At 47.3% G+C, this 19,823-nt stretch overlaps 1 protein-coding gene across 1 annotated transcript; it reads left to right on the top strand.

Annotated features, from left to right (window-relative positions):
• Positions 1–1,412: 1,412 nt before the first annotated feature.
• Positions 1,413–8,261, top strand: CNGA4 (cyclic nucleotide gated channel subunit alpha 4). Its single transcript, XM_036426478.2, has 6 exons — positions 1,413–2,098; positions 2,232–2,333; positions 2,530–2,636; positions 2,981–3,626; positions 4,872–5,221; positions 7,123–8,261. Exons 1-6 carry the CDS (start codon positions 2,037–2,039, stop codon positions 7,605–7,607), a joined length of 1,752 nt encoding a protein of 583 aa, XP_036282371.1. The 5' UTR covers positions 1,413–2,036; the 3' UTR covers positions 7,608–8,261.
• Positions 8,262–19,823: the final 11,562 nt, after the last annotated feature.

Here is a 19,823-nt window from a genome sequence, read left to right as displayed (position 1 = left end):
AGATAATTAGCTCAGATATATAGACCCAGTGGGCTGAAGGTGACTTGGGCTTGGCTATCCAAGCAGGAATATACAGTGAGCACTTAGTGGGGTCTGCAGCTAAGAGAGAGTTCTTAGAAGTCATTAGATGGAAAAGGAAATCCTGTGGGTGACCACGGATTCCTGGGCGGTGCTTGGAGTGGAAGAGTGGGGGTGGAAAGGGCGGGGCTAGCACGAAAGGGCAGGTCTTGAGATTGGACAGAGTTGGGAAGAGGAAAAGCCTCAGACAGAATCCTAAAAACACCAAAACGAGGAATGGGCAGAGAGGCTTATGGAAAATTCTAAGAAGAAATAAGCAACACCAAGAATTATGGAGTCATAGATGCCATGGGGGGAAGGGGGAGATTTCAAAAAACTAAAAACGTTGGAGATTATAGAGGTTTCTTCCAAGAAATGCTCCAGCCGAAACCAGTGTGGCTCAGTGGATAGAGCGTCGGCCTGCGGACTGAAGGGTCCCATGTTCAATCCCGGTCAAGGGCATGTACCTTGGTTGCGGGCACATCCCCAGTGGGGGGTATGCAGGAGGCAGCTGATCAATGATTATCTCTCATTGATGTTTCTAACTCTCACTCTCTCTTCCTCTCTGTAAAAAATCAACAAAATATATTTTTTAAAATGCTACAAAACCACAAATCTGATCAATCACTTAACTATGCAGAATATTTCACAGGTTCCCCGTTGCCTTCAGATAAAACCCTAGATTTATAATATGGCCTATTAAGCTCTTCCTGAGCCATTCTCTCTTCACCATTCAGCCTCATCTCACACTACTAGCCCCTCAAGTTCTCTTCACAGAATAATTGCTGTTCCCCCAGCCACCCATGCTTTTTGAAGTCTCTATGCCTTTTCACACATTATGCACTTTGCCTCTAGTGCACATCACTCTCCCACATCTATACCTAACTCGTGTTCCTTCTACAACACCCGGGCTCAGCTGGGAACCTTCCTATGTACTACAATAGCTCTCTGAGTACCCACCTAATGGAGCAGCCATCACATGGATGTGTAATTACCTGTCTATCCAACTATTTCCTCTACCAGACTATGAGTTTCTAGAGGGCCAGGATTGTTTCTCATTCACCATTTATCCCCAATACTTCGTATAATGTTGGTCTGGCACATAGCAGGTATTCTCATTATGACTTGTTAACTGAAAATATAATAGTAGTAAAAGGAACATCAATTTGAAGAAGTTGTTTTAGGTTTTTTTGTTTGTTTTGGTAGGAGAGATTTAAACATATTCACAGAAAGGAAAATGAAAGAGTTGGAGCATCTAGAAAACACATCTAATAGCTGGTGGGATTAGGTAGAAGAGGTTACAAAAAGGGAATTGGGGGGGGGGGGAAACACACCACAAAAATGGTCTTTATCACCCTCATCCAGCAAGCGTTAGGAAGGTGGAGGTGGTTGTAAGGTAGGGTACAGATAATGGAAACAGTGCTCACATCTGATGTGATAGGTGTTTGTCCCTGGAGACTAAATAGTTCAGCACCTAACACAAATGGTCCACTGGGTAAATATTGTTAAATGAATAAATAATGAGGCCCAAGCGGGGAACTTGCATAAAGTAAAACAGAATGAAAGCCTGAGCCCACACTGTCACTAATGTCTTCTGTCTAGAAGGCCCCTCTGTAGTCCAGCTTGGCGGTAGTGGTGGGAGGGAGGGGGGTAGAGAAAAGGCCCAGCCTTCTCTCTGAGGCATGCACCCCCACCTTCTCCAGGGACCTCATTAGAGATGTTTAGCTGAGCAGGTGTAAACCCAATGCCCTGGGAGACAGGGCGGGGCGCCAGAGCCACACTGCTCCTCTCCTCCAGTAGAGCTGGCCTTGGTTGTGTTGCTAAGAGCTTCAGAGGCCAAAGACTGAGAAGTCAGAGCTGGAGACTAAGGGCTGCCTCTTCCAGTCAGGCAGGCCGGCGGGCACTAGTCTGCATCTCCTGAAGCAGCCTGCCAGCAGAGGCCCTGGCTATCTCGCACCCAGGCACCGGGCCACAGAACCATGAGCCAGGACAGCAAAGTGAAGATGACAGAATCCAGCCCCCCTGCCCAGGCCAAGGCCAGGTGAGAGATCCTGATCTTTTGTGTCAGATCTGTGTGCCTCACTAGATGGAGCCTGATTCTTCTTGTTGCCCCCAGTCACAAACTCAACATTGAATGAGGAACAAATGAAACATGGCTCCCCCTCTTGCCACAGGAAGGCGCTGCCTGTCCTGGACCCATCTGGGGATTACTACTACTGGTGGCTGAACACGATGGTCTTCCCTGTGATGTATAACCTCATCATCATCGTGTGCAGGTTTGGAGGGACCTTAAGGGAGGGGCTTTAGCACAGGCAGGGGCTAAAGAGCGAGGCTCAGGAGAGGGGCGGGGCCTGGAGGAGGGGAGGGGAGGGGCCTAAGCAAGGGCCCAGTGGGGAGTGCTCAGTGGCTGGGGAGACCACCTCAGGCACAAAGGATATCCTTCAGCCAATCCCTTCTGTCTCCTCCACACAGAGCCTGCTTTCCTGACTTGCAGCATGGTTACCTGGCGGCCTGGTTAGTGCTGGACTACACTTGTGACCTACTGTACTTACTGGACATCGTGGTGCGCTTCCACACGGGTCCGTGAGTCCCAGGACTGGCCCTTTGTTTCAGGTTCCCTCCCCAAAGAGAGCCTCTTAGTACCTAGAAAGTGACACACACACCCTCTCTACGTGCGCGCGCGCGCACACACACACACACACACACACACACTAACACACACACATCCCAAGCACTTTCACATGCATCTATGCTTGACATCCTTATGCATACCGCCCTCCCTCCCTGTGGCTCTCTCCCTGTCCTACCCTGGCCTGCCCAACCGCACCCTTATCACTGGAGCAGGCAGCTGGCCCAGACTCAGCCCTGTACCTGACCCCACACTACACTTGAACCCATCCCTTCCCTCTCTTCCTCCCAACAGGATTCTTGGAGCAGGGCATCCTGGTAGTGGACAAAGGGAGGATCGCGAGTCGCTACGTTCGCACCTGGAGCTTCTTTTTGGACTTGGCTTCCCTGGCGCCCACAGACGCCGCCTACGTGCGGCTGGGCCCGCACACGCCCACGCTGAGGCTGAACCGCTTTCTGCGTGTGCCCCGCCTCTTCGAGGCCTTCGACCGCACGGAGACCCGCACGGCCTACCCCAATGCCTTCCGCATCGCCAAGCTGATGCTCTACATTTTCGTGGTCATCCACTGGAACAGCTGCCTCTACTTCGCCCTGTCCCAGTACCTGGGCTTCGGGCGCGACCCCTGGGTGTACCCGGACCCCGCGCAGCCTGGCTTCGAGCGCCTGCGGCGCCAGTACCTCTACAGCTTCTACTTCTCCACGCTCATCCTCACCACCGTGGGCGACATCCCGCTGCCCGAGAGGGAGGAGGAGTACCTCTTCATGGTGGGCGACTTCCTGCTGGCCGTCATGGGCTTCGCCACCATCATGGGCAGCATGAGCTCCGTCATCTACAACATGAACACCGCGGACGCGGCCTTCTACCCCGACCACGCGCTGGTGAAGAAGTACATGAAGCTGCAGCACGTCAACCGCCGGCTGGAGCGGCGCGTGATTGACTGGTGAGGATGCTGGGCGACCTGGACCCGGGTATTTCCCTTCTCCCTTAGGCCTGTAGGGTTCTACCAGACAGACTCTGAGGCTGGGGTCTGGTCCTTATGCCCGGTGGGCCAGGAAGGCGATCAGGACATGGCACTCATTGGTTTTGGGGGCGGGGGGAGCTTACTGGGTGGGGCTTGGATGTCATCCACTTACTGTATCTGGGCTTAGGGTAAGGGGCTGCTGGGTAAGAGACTGATAAGGAGAGCCGAAACCAGTTTGGCTCAGTGGATAGAGCGTCAGCCTGCGGGCTGAAAGGCCCCAGGTTCGATTCCAATCAAGGGCATGTACATTGGTTGTGGGCACATCCCCGGTGTGGGGTGTGCAGGAGGCAGCTGGTCGGTGTTTCTCTCTCATCGACGTTTCTAGCTCTCTATCTCTCTCCCTTCCTCTCTGTAAAAAATCAATAAAATATCTTTTTTTAAAAGAGAGAGAGCCGAAACCGGTTTGGCTCGGTAGAGCGTCGGTCTGCAGATGGAAAGGTCCCTGGTTCGATTCTGGTCAGGGGCATGTACATTGGTTGCGGGCACATCCCCAGTAGGGGGTGTGCAAGAGGCAGCTGGTCGATGTTCCTCTCTCATCGACATTTCTAGCTCTCTATCCCTTTCCCTTCCTTTTTGTGGAAAATGAATAAAATATATTAAAAAAAGAGAGAGAGAGAGTGAGACTGATAAGGAGAGATACTCTGCACTAGCTAATGGGAACTGCCACTGCCCTAGAAGGCCTGAGGGAGAAGGGGAGTAACCCCGCCCCCGGAGGGGAATGGCCAAAAACAAGATGGCTGACTATGTCATGGAAGTCCATACTGTGGGCTGAACAAAATGAAGTGTTACCCACCAGAGCAGAAGCTTCTAGAGACGAGGGTGCTTGGTGATTGAAGTGGATTTCCATTGGCTGGTACAAGACAGCCCTGGTGGGTGGGGTAGAAACTGACAGGAGGTCAAGATTGTCTTATTCATTGTCTTCCAGTGGAGGCATCCAGGCCCTGCGTGAGGGAGAAAAGGTAAAAACATATCTGTGACCAGCAAAGGAGATTGTGGAGTGGGGATATTTCATCAGCCAACCCTCAATTATTCCCATAACCCCTGCGAAACCTCAGAGTGCTTGGGCTCTTGGCTGAAGTTGAGATGAGCCCTGGAGGAAGGAGGAAGGGGGGCGGGGAGGCACATAGGATGCTGGTGAGAAACTGGTGCTGCCCTTGTCCCCAGGTACCAGCACCTGCAGATCAACAAGAAGATGACCAACGAGGTGGCCATCTTACAGCACTTGCCGGAGCGCTTGCGGGCAGAAGTGGCCGTGTCTGTGCACCTGTCTACTCTGAGCCGGGTGCAGATCTTCCAGAACTGTGAGGCCAGCCTGCTGGAGGAGCTGGTGCTGAAGCTTCAGCCCCAGACCTACTCGCCAGGCGAATACGTCTGCCGCAAGGGGGACATCGGCCGGGAGATGTACATCATCCGCGAGGGTCAGCTGGCCGTGGTGGCAGATGATGGTGTCACACAGTATGCTGTGCTTGGCGCAGGGCTCTACTTTGGGGAGATCAGCATCATCAACATCAAAGGTGGGCACCCCAGCATTGTTCCCAGATAGGGCTGGGATGGTCTGGGGCGGAGGCCGGGGTTGGGCGGGGGGGGGGGGGGGGGGGGGGGGGGGGGGGGGGGGGTGTGGAGTGGAGGGGAGAGAAGAGAAGATAGTAGAAAACAGTCCTGAGACCAGATGGTACTTCAGAGTCCACACAGATAATGGACACGTGGCCTTTACCTGAATCACTAGGGGGCTCAGGGCAGAAGCAGGACATAGAAACAGGACATGAGAAGGTGAACCAAGATCAATGAGAAGGGTGGGTTCTTGGAAGAGAGAGTACCCGTGCTCTGTGGGTGTTTACCGGAGGCACCAATGAGCCAGTGGAAAGTGGCAGAGATGATGATAACAATAACAATACTTACTGCCTGCATATTACATGCCCTGTTTAAAGCGCTTCTCAGGTGCCAACTCATTAAAATCTCACAGCAACTCTTACGGCAGATACCATAATCTGCATTTTACAAGCAAGGGGCCCTGGCCACTGTAGCTCAGTTGGTTGGGGGTTATCCCATGCTCCAAAAGGTTGCTGGTTCAATTCCAAGTCAGGGCACGCTCCTGGGTGGCAGGGTCAGTCCCCGGTAGGAGGCATGCAGAAGGCAGCCAATAGATGTTTCACTCCCAAGTGGATGTTTCTCTCCCTCTCTCCCTTTCCCTTACTCTCTCTCTAAAAATTAATTTAAAAATGTAAAATTAAAGGTAAGGAAATTAGAGCACAGGGAGGTTTAGGAACTTGTCCAAGGTCATGCAGGTAATAAGTACACACACTTGGGGTCAGCCCAACTTATTGAACTCCATGCAGGGCCAAATACTGTCTGTTCATTGGCTCATTTATTCCTCTTATCACTCTGGGCAGTAGGAGTTGCCTAATCACAGGTAGACACTGAGGTCTTGGGAGGTGGGGGAGCCTGGAAAGGGGGTGAGCACAGTCACTGACTGAGGCTAGTTGCTGTCTCCCTGGGGGACCCCATTTTTCAGTTGTCCTGGAGGCCTCACATCTGTCCTCCAAGGGCCCCCTCAAGCTCCGCATCCTGTATGCAGTCGGCTGCTATCTACCAGGCTTTGGATAAGTCACTTCCCTTTTTTAGGCCTCCTGTCCTATAGGATAATATTAAAAACCCAAAAAGTTATTTGTGCTGATTAAATGAATAGTGCCGGGCATGTAGCAAGTGCTCAACAAACAGTACCTCCCCTGCCTCTGCTCAGGTCCTTCTAGCTCTGAGACTTTGCAGCATTCGTCCTAACCTTTCTTCCCACCCACCCTCCCCCCACAATATCTTCCTAAAATGCTAATGATGCCATACAGCTCTCCAGCTTAGAATATTTCAGGACTTCCCCATTGCTCTCAGCAGAGGGTCTGAACTGCCCTCCTGGCTGACCCCTCCTCTTTCCACTGTCCTCACACCCTGCACTTCAGCCACTCTGAACTGCTTCCTGTTTTCTACTCCAACCTAATTCTTTCCTACCTCCATCCCTCTGCTCATGTTCCTCCCTCTGTGTAGCTGCTCCAACACCCCTTTCCTTAGCAACAGCCCCCTCAGTCAGGCATCACTTCCTCCAGGCTTCCCTAAATTCCCCACCTTACAGTTAGGGACTCTTTGTCTGTCTTCCCACAAAACCAGATGCATATGTCCACACCGCACCAGCAATGCTGTTATGTAACTATCCAATTAAATGTTTGTCTCCTCTAGACTATGACTTCTTGGAGGCAGGTCACTAATTCCCTCTCCAGCACAGGACCTAGTCCCAGCAAATTACTGAAGCAGAAAGAGAGGCTCAGAAGCACAAATATGGACGGGGGGCATCCTTGTTCAGGAGTAAATGCCCCCTCACACCCACCCTGACTACTTTTCCTCCCATCTGTCTGCCCATGCGCCACAGGGAATATGTCTGGGAACCGCCGCACAGCCAACATCAAGAGCCTAGGTTATTCGGACCTGTTTTGCCTGAGCAAAGAAGACCTGCGGGAAGTGCTGAGCGAGTATCCACAGGCCCAGACTGTCATGGAGGAAAAGGGCCGTGAGATCCTTCTCAAAATGAACAAGTTGGACGTGAATGCTGAGGCAGCTGAGATCGCCCTACAGGAGGCCACGGAGTCCCGGCTACGAGGCCTTGACCAACAGCTGGATGATCTACAGACCAAGTTCGCTCGTCTTCTGGCTGAGCTGGAGTCCAGTGCCCTCAAGATTGCTTATCGCATTGAACGGCTGGAGTGGCAGACTCGAGAGTGGCCAATGCCTGAGGAATTGGCTGAGGCCGATGATGAAGGCGAGTCTGGGGAGGGAACTTCCAAGGATGAGGACAGCCAAGAAGGACCTCAGGCTCAGAGTGACCCCATCCCTATCCCTAGGAATCCAGAATTATAGGACAGCCGGCCTGCAGAAACTCTGCCATCCTGTCTGCTGGGTTCCAGAGATGGGAGTGAATTGGGTCTGCAGATGCCCACCTGGAGATGTAGGAGTGTAGCAGACACTCATTCCCCACTCACCAATGCACACACATGTGCACACATACTACAATTGCACATACATATACAATGCTCTAGAATTTCCGTTCTCAGAGCGCACATGCTTGCTCACAAACATAGTTATATCTTATACCCACATGATATATGCACATTCAATCATGCACCACAAAAACACACATATACTGAGAGCCATACACCAGTAGACACACAGATGCCCTCCACACACTTGTAAATACACAAAAGCACATCCAGAGCCCTCTTGTTCCAAGGTATCCTTTAAATGCCCCCCATATGGGGTCACAGGTGTACCTTGCAAATTGCACTTCAATAAAGTACGTGCCTTCTCACCGAGCATTTATGGAGCTGATGGGGAAAGGCTACTGGCTTTAGTAGTGGGCCAGATGACTTCTCTCTGGAGAAGTCACAAGGGTGAGAGGCATGAGCTCTGTTGTAGCTGGTGGGTTGTATTCAAAGGGGCTGGAATACCTGATGAAGTGAGAATAGTACTGAGGCAAAGCGAAGCAGGATTATACCCCACACTGCTATAGTGTGTACATGCCTCCATAGGCATATTCACATATACACTCAGACCCCTGCATCTCATAGCACTGTATATCCTCAACCTTGTCAGCTTTGCGGGTGTTCATTTCGTTCAGTGGGCCAGAGCGGATACCTCTGCTCCTTTTTCCTTCTTCTGACCGAACCCTGGTGCCTGGGGTCAGGGTTACCCTGCATTCAGGACTGATTCCAAGGGGAGAATAGTTCCAGGACTACTCCCCTGGTCATGTCCTACCATGCCAGTTGTTGGAGCTGCCCTTGATGCTGCCAGATATTCTAAAACAGGGTGAAGAATACAGACTAGATGGAATGGATTGTCAGGAGAGTTTTGAGGGGTTTAGCATATTTAGAAGGTCTGCAGGTTTGGGGCAGAGAAGATGTTGTGGGGTCTTTGGGGGTAAGTCTGATATCATCTCTGAGTCACATTCACCGTAGTCACAGCTTTAGCTCCTCTAGGGCTTGCCAGTCTTTGTGTCTAAGCTGTGACAGCTGGTATTTTAACATGTACATGGGATTTAATTTAATAATATGATTGAGTAATAACACAGAGTGGTCAGTGCCATTGAAAGAAGCATTTATTACTTACAATTCCCAAGAGGAGGGAGCACACTGCACTATGTGTCCCACACAGGGAATAACCAGGGTTGGCCAGGAAGCAGGGGGAAATCATGAGCAAATCACCTTTATTACTATAGCAATGAAGTTTTTAGGTGGGACTATCTCCTATTAGGCAGAAAGCAAAACACAGATTTGGGGAATTGTAGTTGGAGGGTTCATAATATTATTTCCAAGTACCTGTAATAGTTGAACCTGGAAAAGATATAAATCACTTTGGTCATTGGTTTGGCCCATTATTTTAAGATGCTCAATTATCAATTACTGAATATCAAGAAAGATTATTACCGGTGGTACAGAGAATGTAGAGTGGAGCCTTCAGTGCTGGGAGGGCAGGGTATGTGAAGAGCATCATCTAATGTGTGGTCATGGGAACAGTCCCCCAGACCTGTTGGTGTCTTCAAAGGTGACCAATCTTTTAAATGTGGTGGATGCTGGTGACAAAGATGCACTCAGACATGAAGGACTTGGAACAACACTTTCTCAAATAGCCATAAGAACTGGGGCTTTGACTGAAATCAAGGTGTCAGAAGAGACGATGAGGGAGGTTGCACATTAAGTTATTTTTAAAATATGTGGTTATTTTGTGACATCTTCCTCACAAAATATTAGATCCTAGGGATGTCACTGGGTCTGTCTTGTTCATCTATGGATCCTCAGGGCCAAAACTGTACCTGGCACATAGCAGGTACCCAAATAAACATTAAATGTAAATAAGAGATGAGAGCTGAAGTAGGTAGAGGCTCAGTGATGGGGAAAGATGTGTGTCAGTTTCTCGAGAGGTTCTTCTACCATCTCAGCACTCAAATCATACTGAGTTCATTCCTCATGGTGGAGCCACCACACCAGCAGACACTTTGAATATCAGCAATTCCATGCTGGGGTCTTCTGGTTGTAGAGTGATTTCCACCATTATGTGGGAGGCAGTATTTTGACAGTTTGGGATTAAGCCGAGTAGAGTTAGGTCAGGATAGAGAGAAAGGAAACCAAAGTTTAAGTTTCTGGAATAACCAAAATAATAATAGTCTTCTAGTCCAAAGAATATTAGTTATATGTATTAAGCACTAGACTAAGTTCTTATATATGGCAGAAAACTTTACTGACATATTCACTTGGGATCATTTTATCCTCCTCCCATTATAAGAAAGTACCTAAATCTTTGTGTCCCCAAGACTTAAAAGCTTTTTAAATTACAGAATCAAACATAGAAACTCTATTTTTGTTTGTGAAAAGGAGAAGTCCTAAATTTTTACAAAAATTCACCCAATTAATTGTGCCTGGTTATCTGTGAGGGCTTAGAGTTGAAGAAGCAGAAGCTTCTACACCCAGCAACAAGAAATTCCCCAAGACTAATAAAAGAGATGGGATTCTTGAGCATCATATTCGTTCTCTTTTGCTCTGTAACATATTGGCACAAATTTAGCACCCATTTATTATCTCACAGTTCTGAGAGTCACACACAGTGTAGTTCAACCGGGTCCTCTCTTCAGGGCTTTCCAAGGCCAACATCCAAGTGTCAGCTGGGCCAGACTCTTTTCTGGAGGCTCTGGCAAGGAATCTTTTTCTAAGATCGTTCAAGGTGTTGGAAGAATTTAATTCCTTTTGGTTATAGGACTGAGGTCTTTGATTTCCTTGAAATAATAGCCTCTTCATCTTCAAGACAACAAAGGCCTGTTAAATCTCATTTTCCCAAATCTCTTACTTTCCCTCCCTATTATAAAGCTGAGGAAGATCTCTGCTTTTTAGGGCTCATGTGATACCCTGTTTCCCCGAAAATAAGACAGTGTCTTATATTAATTTTTGCTCCCATAGATGCGCTAGGTCTTATTTTCAGGGGATGTCTTATTTTTCCATGAAGAAGAATACGGTACACGTTTATCGTTAAATGAAAATAAAGGAAATTTATTACCTGTATACGGTATGGTAGTACGGTAGTTGTCAACACAAACCAGACAAACTGTGAATCTTACAGTATCAAGAATTTACTCATTTATTCAATGACAATCATGTCATCATCTTCTGGAACATCATCATAACAATCCAATTCCTGAATTTCCTGGTGAATTTCCTGTGACTCCATTTCTTTCAGAATCAGTGGACCAAATCTCTCATGTTTAGTCTAGAGGGACCTTACTTTCGGGGGGTGGGGGATGCCTTATATTTCACTCAGAAGGAAACCTATAAGTAGGTCTTATTTTTGGAGGATGTCTTATTTTTGGGGAAACACGGTAGGTCCACCCAGATAATTCAGGATAATATCCTGATTTTAAAGCTAGAAGTTAACTTAATTATATCTGCAAAGTCCCTTTTGCCCTAATCATCAAGAATAACACCAGAGGGAAAAGGTAATAGGAGCCAAAATTCTACCTATCACGGGGTTTCTGGGAAGGAAAGCAGCTGGGACCCCACTTCCACAGGGGTCCCAGAATATGAAACACTGAGAATTGAGTCTTTGGAAACTGGAGAGAGATCACTATGGCCTAGCTGGCACTGGAGCCTCAAAGCAGCACCCCTTAGGTGAGGAGCCAGCTTGAATAAGGTAGTTATCAGCATAACCCCCAAGTTCTAAAAGCCAGAACCCTCCAAATAGTCTGTCCAATATAAAATCCCCAGAAACTGTTGCCAGACACTAAGTTGGAGAGGAAAGAGAATGGAAAGAAAGCCCCAAAACACAACTGAGATTAAATCTTCCATAATTTGGTGTTTAAAAGTTTAGATGAGAATTGTTGATTTAAAGAATCAAGAAAATGACTGTCCTAACCAGTTTGGCTCAGTGGATAGAGCATAGGCCAGTGGACTGAAAGGTCCCAGGTTTGATTCTGGTCAAGGGCATGTACCTTGGTTGCGGGCACATCCTCAGTAGGAGGGTGTAGGAGGCAGCTGATAGATGTTTCTCTCTCATCGATGTTTCTAACTCTCTATCCCTCTCCTTTCCTTTCTGTAAAAAAACAATAAAATATATATTTTTTAAATAAAAGAAAATGACCAAAATTTTATGCAGTATGAAATAACTCATAACTGCTATATGTACATACATTTCATTTGATTCTTAGAAAAATATTAGGAAATTTAAATTATTATTAAGCTTCTTTTTCTAGATCTGAAAACTGAAACCCATAGAGCAACTTAAAATATTAGATCCAATTTATTGTCAAGCCATCTTATGCCAGGTCCTAGGCTAAGTGCATTGTCTCATTTAATCCTTACAAATATATGAGAAAGATGCTATTATTACCTCATTTTGAAATGAAACCACAGTTCTGGGAGATTAAATACCTTGTCCAATATCACAGGGAACCTAGGTGCCATGGAATGAAACCTACGTCTGTCTTACTGTTTCTTTTAAGTAGATAAGGAAAGGATCGCCTTGGCTTGAGGCCAGGCCAGGTGCCTTCTTTTTTTTTTTTCTTTTTTTTTTTTTATGACTGTCACAGACACTAACTGGTGGTAACCAGGGAGAAGGAGCCAGTCAAGCGGAATAAAGCTTGTGAATCACCAGCTAGCCTGCCCAGTGTGCTGAAGTGTGATCTCAGGGATAGAGCCAAAGACAAGGGACCACCCACTGTTCTAGAGAAAAGCTGCCAATTCCTGCTCTCCTGGCTGTACACATGCAGCTGTGGGAGGAGGTCAGGAGTCTCAGAGTCAGTGCTAGAATCCCACAGAAGTGTCAAGAGCTGTCCAAGGAGCCTCCTACTGAGAGCCCAGCTGCTTTTGGTTTAGCTCTTCTCCCTCCTACAGGACCACTTTCCTCCTTGGGTCACAGCGCTCAGGACACCTCAGCCTCGCTCAGAATTGGGCTGTGCACTCCTCTTCAGTGTTCCTAATTAGCTACTCCCCCGCAGATGCTTCTTCAGCCCTCCCCCCTTCATCCTTTTCTTTCTGAGGGTTTGGCTGATAGCCTCCCCCAAGACAGATGAAAATAAAGTATCAAGGTTAGAGGAAATCAGATTCATAGAAAGAGCTGGTGCAAACACTAGGAGCCAGGAGCAAGAGGAGGCGGGGTGGGTAGATTCTACCTTGGGGTTTGGCTTGAGGCTTGGATCAGAGATGAATAGTCAAGCTGGGGTCAGAGTCATGGCCCAAGTCAGGGTGAGTAATAGGCTGGCCTAAAAGCACAACAGATGGGAAGGAGCTTAGAGTCAACCAGGTGCTTGGAGCCCATGAGAATCAGCTTTTTGTTCTGAAATATCGGGGATTCTCAGCCTCCTTCAAAATCTTTCAGGGTTGTTGAAAGAGATGTTTGGAGAATTAAAATGTAAATAAGATAATGAATGTAGGTTGCTTATAAGTGCTTGGTAGATAGCAGTTGCTTATCTGCTAATGAAAGTAGCTATGACCATTATCCCTATTCCTCTAGCAGCAGTTGCGCCTTTGAGGGCCCTGGGGCACAGGTTGTCTGGCCCTGCTAGACCCTGGGCCTCTGGGCTATTCTGGCAACACCAGATATGACCAGCAGATGGTGCAAGGGTTCCCCTTCTCTTCTCCCGGATAATTCCCAGGCCTCAGGAATGCATTACCTTATAAAGTTGGAAGAATTACCCTAGGAGAAATGAAACCTTAAGGACAAGATCTACTGTTTATGAAAATCCTTTTTCAGATTTTTTTTTTTAATCCTCACCCGAAGATATTTTCCCATTGATTTTTAGAGAGAGTGGAAGGGATGGGGAGAGATAGAGAGAGAATCTTGGATGTGAGACACATCCTGCAACCAAGGTACTCGCCTTTGACCGGAATCAAACCCAGGACTCTTCAATCCATAGGCAGATGCTGTATAATCATTGAACAAGCTGGCTAGGGCTCTTGTTCAGATTTTTAAAGAAAGTCAAAATTCAGAAAGGTACTGAGAGACATTACAGAGGAAGTTGTGACAAAGCAGAGCCTGAGGCAGTCCTGTTGGGGGCAGCACCATCTAATGGCCTGGAGCATTCAAAACTTGAAAAATCTTAGTGCTTTTTACCCAGAAGGCATCGGGCCTCTCTGTGCCTGACACTGCCTTACCAGTTTCAGTACCATGGCCTCTTGTCCTCAGCCTCACTGTTCCCCAAAGGGTCCCATGGAGTGCCCCGGTGTGTTCATGGAAGTCCTCTCTGGGTGACTTCCTGAGTGAGCCTTCATGTGGCTTTTGTAGCCCTTAAGTGAGGCCCTGAGCTGGTAGATGCAGGCCCCTTTTGGCCTACCTGTGAGAGTTTATGTCTGAAGCCAAGTGTAACCATCCAGTTGGAGCCAGTTCCCGTGCTGCCTCTGCTCTCCCGGGCACAAGCCCCACACTCCGGAAAGCCTGTCCTATCACCTGGTTTTTTCCCTTTGCCCAGCAAACCTACTTGCTCTGGTTCCAGCCGGTCTGTCTTCTCAGCCTGCTCCTGCTTTGTTTAATTATCCCAAGAGAAGGGCCTCCTATGTGGGCAGCGAGTGTGTGGGCAAGAGCTCAGTACAGGATGTCAGCACATCTTAGAAATGCAGAGAAAGACCTTGAACGATGTGGAGGGAAGGCAGCTTAATCAGCCACAGACTCTGTGTGTGTGTGTGTGTGTGTGTGTGTGTGTGTGCATGTGTGTGTGTCAGAACCAGGAGAGCTGGTAGCAGAGCCTGTTCCATGACCTTCACACCACTGTGTGTGTTAGCACAGGGTTTCTTGAGTAAAATGCTATTGTGTGGATCTGCAAGCTACCGAGAATAAGCAGGTTTATTCTGGCTGTGCCTTGGGCACTCTATTCTTGTCTCTTTAGTTGTTTCTGCTCAACACTCACTGGTGTTGTTTAAATGTTCCCCTCTTATCTCAATTGTGATATAGAATATTGAAAGAAGGACTGTGTGCCCACACGTGGGCAGTAGGGCAGTAGCTAGGTGATTGAACTTCCCCAAGGAAAAGGTAAATTGTTCAACCTACAAGAGTCAAGCTAGGTGTGCCGGCACCCCTCTCCAAAATGAGAGAGAGAGAGAGAGAGAGAGAGAGAGAGAGAGAGAGAGAGAGAGAGAGAGAGAGAGGAGAGAAGAGAGAACATAAAATGACACACACATACACAAAAGAAAATGACAACCTTGACAGGTCAAGGCTTGAGTCAGAAAGGCGGCGTCCTTCAGAACTGAGCCTGGTCTTGCTTCAGGACACCTTGAGCTTTCTTCCTTGACCTCAGGTTTCTGACGTGTTCTGGGACAAGGGTCCAGGTCTTGTACCTCTGGCTACCCATACTGACTTTGCAGTTCCCTTCTTACTCTGATCTGAAGTCCTCATTTCCTGGCCAGGAGCAATCCCATACTCTCTGAATGCTGGCTTAATCCTTGACATAGATGGGATTTCCTGATTTTGATAAATGAGTTCCAACTCTCTCGGCACTCCATTTTCATTCCCTCCTCTGCTCGTGGTCTGTCCCCTTTCTCCACTGTATCTATTATAATACTTGGAGGTTTCCCCCCCCCTCTTTATAAACCATCTTTTGAAACTATCTATGCCCACCATCTCTTGGCCCTCATCTCCCATCACCCAACTGCCTTTAGTTAGAGGGGTGAATGTAAGTAATATGGAATGCACAGTGAAACTATAAACAATTCAGTGTTCCTTGAGCATAAAGAAAAGGTAGAAAATAAGTAATGAGAGTAATATGGAGAGTGGTTTGAGAATCTGTAGGAGAAAAGACCAGAAGCAGACCCTTGAAATATAAACAGAAAAAGGGCAAGTATAAGACTTATAATTGTAAGAATTACCATCATGAGAGGCACGGGTGTTACAGAAGTGCACAGGAGATGCACCTAACCCAGACTTGTGTGGTGAAGGAAAGATTTTCTGCCCTGGCCAGTGTGGTTTAGTTGGTTGGAGCATCATCCATATGCTGAAGGTCTTGGTTGCAGGTTTGATCCTGGTTGGGGCACTTCAGGAGGGGCACTGATGAAAGTTTCTTTTCTTCTCCCCTCCCCTCCCCTCCCCTCCTCTTCTCTTCTCCTCTCCTCTCCTCTCCTCTCCTCTCCTCTCCTCTTCTCTCTCTCTCTCTCTCTTTCTCTCTCTCTCTCTCTCTCTTCCTCTCTAAAAATCCTTAGGTGAAGATTTTTTTTTAAGCCTTTCAGAAGAGTTTATTCATCCTCTGAAACTTCTTAATATCAGCAAACTCTTACATCTTAAACTTTTTAAAACACTCTCCCAACTCCTGTGTTAACTAAAACCAGCAATCCTATAAGGATGGTGCAGAAAGGGGTGGCTTCTGATCCCCTCACAACCCATGTACATAGATTTGGCGTCCTCTGCACTCACTGATGCTGTTTCTTTACTCCCAATAGATCCCTGCTCCTTGATATTCAGATGTCCACTCTTCCCTTTCTCTATGCTGATAACTCCAACCCTTCTGAAACTTACTTATTACTCATGTTAGACTTTGTCAACTACCTCATAGTTGTCTTCTCCATGTTCAGCTGAGATCTCATAGCCCATTATTTCATCCTTATGCCTTTGTTTTTCCATCCCATCCTCCCAGTAAAATCTCAACTTTTGATGAACGGAACCATCAGCATTCTCCATGCTTGCATCCAACCGTCTGAGCTGTGTTGGAGAAACTGCTACCAATAGAAATTCTTGATTTATAACTCTTCAGTGGGTCCTTAACACTTTCCTAATTGCCTACATATCTTACTACATTCCCCTGGTCTCCACTTTCCCTTTCCCATTATATACAGTGTTTCAAACTATCTTGACTCCTAAAATTTCAATACCACTCATACACACAGAGACACACCCCCAACTCAGTGTAACCAGATATCCAACTTCATCGAGAAAATAGGAACTATCAGACTGCAGTTCTGTCTTACCAAATCTACACACCCACTGTCTTAATGAAGATACAGATCAAGTTGCTATGACACAAGAGAAGAAAATTATGTGGCCTTAAAATTGTAGTTTCTTTTTCATATGGAAAAACAAGGGGTGGTAAAATGTCTAGAGAGTACTGGAGACCCACGCTCCTTCCATCTTTTCACTCTGCCACCCTTAATGTGTTACCCGCACTGCATGACTAAAGAAAAGTGGCTTAATGCCACATCCTCATTCAACCTGACGAAAAGAACAATTAGGAAGAAAAAGTCTACTACTCCTCTCCTTTAAAAACTTGATCTAGGAGCTGAATGTAGTACTTCCATACACAGCCACTGTTCAGGACATAGCCATAAAGCCACACTTATCTGCCAAAAAGTCTAGAAAATATACTTATTATCTGGTTGTCCATGACTTATTTTCATCTATAATTATTCTCTTCTACTAACTTCCTTTTACAACTGAATCTCTACTCCTGTCAAAATCTAGAACCCTCCATATGTGCCCTGGATTCCATACCTCCCTGCCTTCTCAGGAAATTTGCATTAGTAATTAACTTCTCTTACAACCTCACTACAATGGTACTTTTTCCAAGGTTGTAATTAAAAGTGCTTTTCTCTCTTCATTGTCTTGGCCCAGAAACAGCATTTGAAACAGTTCAGCATTTTCTCCTCTCCCTTTTATAATGCCTTGCTCCCCTTGATTTCCTCCCACCCCTCTGTCTGCTCCTCTTAGTCTCTTTTGCAGGCTGGTCTTTCTCTATCCAGCCGTTAAATAATGGCCTTTTCCTGACTTCTGATCTGGTTCCTGGTTTCTTCAACACACTCCCATTAATTCTATGGTTTGCATTACTTCCTATGTAACCTGTACATTCAGCTTCCTACTGGAATTCCTACTTCAGTGTCAAATAGACACCTGAAATTTAGCATGTCCATAATGGGACAGACTTCCTAGTGGGAGTTGCTGTTTTCTCTATGAAATAGGAGGCTACCTTACTTATTGTAAGAGAAGGATTCATGTGATTTGGCTAGGTCTAGTTGGATAATCTCTCTATCTTGAGGTCAACCGACTAATAACATTAATGACACCTACAAAATCCATTTTGCTATATAATATAATCATGGGACTAGTATCTTATCATATTCACAGGTTCCATCCACGCTCAAGGGAAGGAGAGTATACAAGAGTGAGAGTCATTGAGGGCCATGCTTATAATTCTGCCTATCACAGAAGGGAAGCCAGGAAAACACCCCCTGAGAAATACTGAGAGCTTGAGCTAAGATCAGGAGGATGAGTGTGAGTTAATCAGATAAGGAAGGAAAGCTTGTACAAAAAAAAATGTACCTAGAGAACCATATATATTTTTTTAAATGGACTAAAGAAAAGCCATTGTGTCTACAGTAGGCAGAACAAGAAGCACAGTGGCTTGGAATTAACTTCTTCTTACAACCTCAACTGTTAGCTTCTTCAGGTGGTTTGGGAGGTGGTTTGGGAAGTCAGTAGGAGCCAAGGCATGCAGGCTTCACAGATTCTGTTATAAGATTTTTCTCTACCCCAAAAGTAGTTATCAGAAGAGTGGCATGATCAGATCTGCATTCTGAACATATCCCATTGGCTATAAGGTGGAGGATGGATGGAAGGGGGCATCAGTAAAATGTGGTGGATTCCTTAGGGAGCTAGGAAGAGTAGAGCGAGGGACAGAGGGGTGATGTCAATGGGGATACAAGCAGACTGATACCAGATACACTCAGTAGCTAAAACCAACAAGGCTTCATGAATGATTAAATATGGGAGCGAGGCAGTTATACTCCCAGGAAGTGTTCTCTAAGACAGAGATTACTGTGGAGGATGTTTGTGCTCTCAGAGGCAACACCTGTGCAAGAGAGAGGATGAAAGAAGGATTGGGCAGGATGAGCAGTAATTTGGTCCCAACGAAGGCCTCAGCCAACCCCTGAAAAAGCTGCAAATGTGTTTCAGAGTTGTCCTCTGTTGGGGTGAAGGGCTGAAGTGTTTTGCTTCTTTATTCATCAGTCATCGGTGTAAGATGTCCCCGAAAGGGAGCATGACCTTCCATGAGTAGGCTTTCTTCAACTAAGGCAATTCCTGAAGAAGCTAACAGTTGAGGGCTGTCTTCCAACAGCCCTCTCAGCAGCTGGAGGAAAAAAAAAAAATCCTTCGTTTCTGAAGAGTTCTCTGGGCTTTTCATCACAGCCTCTACCACAGGGATGAAGCATAAAGGAGTAAGGCATCAGAATGATTCCTAAAGTTCTGATTTGTGCATCCTGGTGGATACTGTAGGTTGTAATCTTGATTCTAATCATTAGCTCACCTGTCATTCTTCCCCATTTCCTCCCTGCCCTGCTAGGGTGCAACCTACTCAGGCACAGACTATATGGGACAGCTTAGTTTGCAGCCTTATAACTGGCACGTATGTAGCTGAATAAGTGAATGTTAGTCTGCTTCTCCTATTTCCATTCCTCTCTTGCCTACATTTCTCTCCCCAGCACCCACACCCTACGGTCACCCAATGTGGGAAAAGTTCAGCAGGCTATCTGAGGCCCCACCTGTGCTGGAGCTGAACAAACAGCAAGCCAGGCTCTCTGGCCCAGAGCTCTCTGATGGCGAAGGCAGGCGGTACTGGGAGGAAGGTGGGGAGAGCAGGCGAGGCCATCCCCGCCCACCACAGGCTCATGTCCTGCAACGTCCAAGCCCCTTTCACCCAGCGCTGGCGGGACCAGGTCCTCTCCAAAAGCCTGGACAGGGCTCTGTGAATCCCCTTCATAGACTGCGACCTCATTCCTAACCTAATCTGCTCTTTTGGCTGAAATATTAGAGAAGGCAAGTCCTGCCCAAAGAGCTGACCCAGCCTCAGTCTCGCGTTGGCCCCCATCAGCTTTGTTGCCGCTGCATCCCAGTGATCCAGCCCCCTTCCGGCCCCTCCCGTGGGAACCTGACACGCCGCACAGGCTGCTCCACCTGCTCTGAGAGCAAACACCGACGACGTCAGGGTGTCAGGTGAGGGTGGGAGCTGCTTGGAGACCAAGGAGAAAGCCAGCCTCCTTCTCCCTCTTATGCTTGTGCAAAGCTGGACTTACAGCCTTAACCCACCATCATCCCGTCCTCTACCCTTCCTCCTACCCCCCCACC

This window comes from Pipistrellus kuhlii, unplaced genomic scaffold (genome assembly GCF_014108245.1).
Source record: "Pipistrellus kuhlii isolate mPipKuh1 unplaced genomic scaffold, mPipKuh1.p scaffold_m20_p_9, whole genome shotgun sequence".
NCBI lineage: Eukaryota > Metazoa > Chordata > Mammalia > Chiroptera > Vespertilionidae > Pipistrellus > Pipistrellus kuhlii.
Note: the sequence above shows the minus strand (reverse complement) of the source record. Positions and strands in the feature narration are given on the sequence as shown.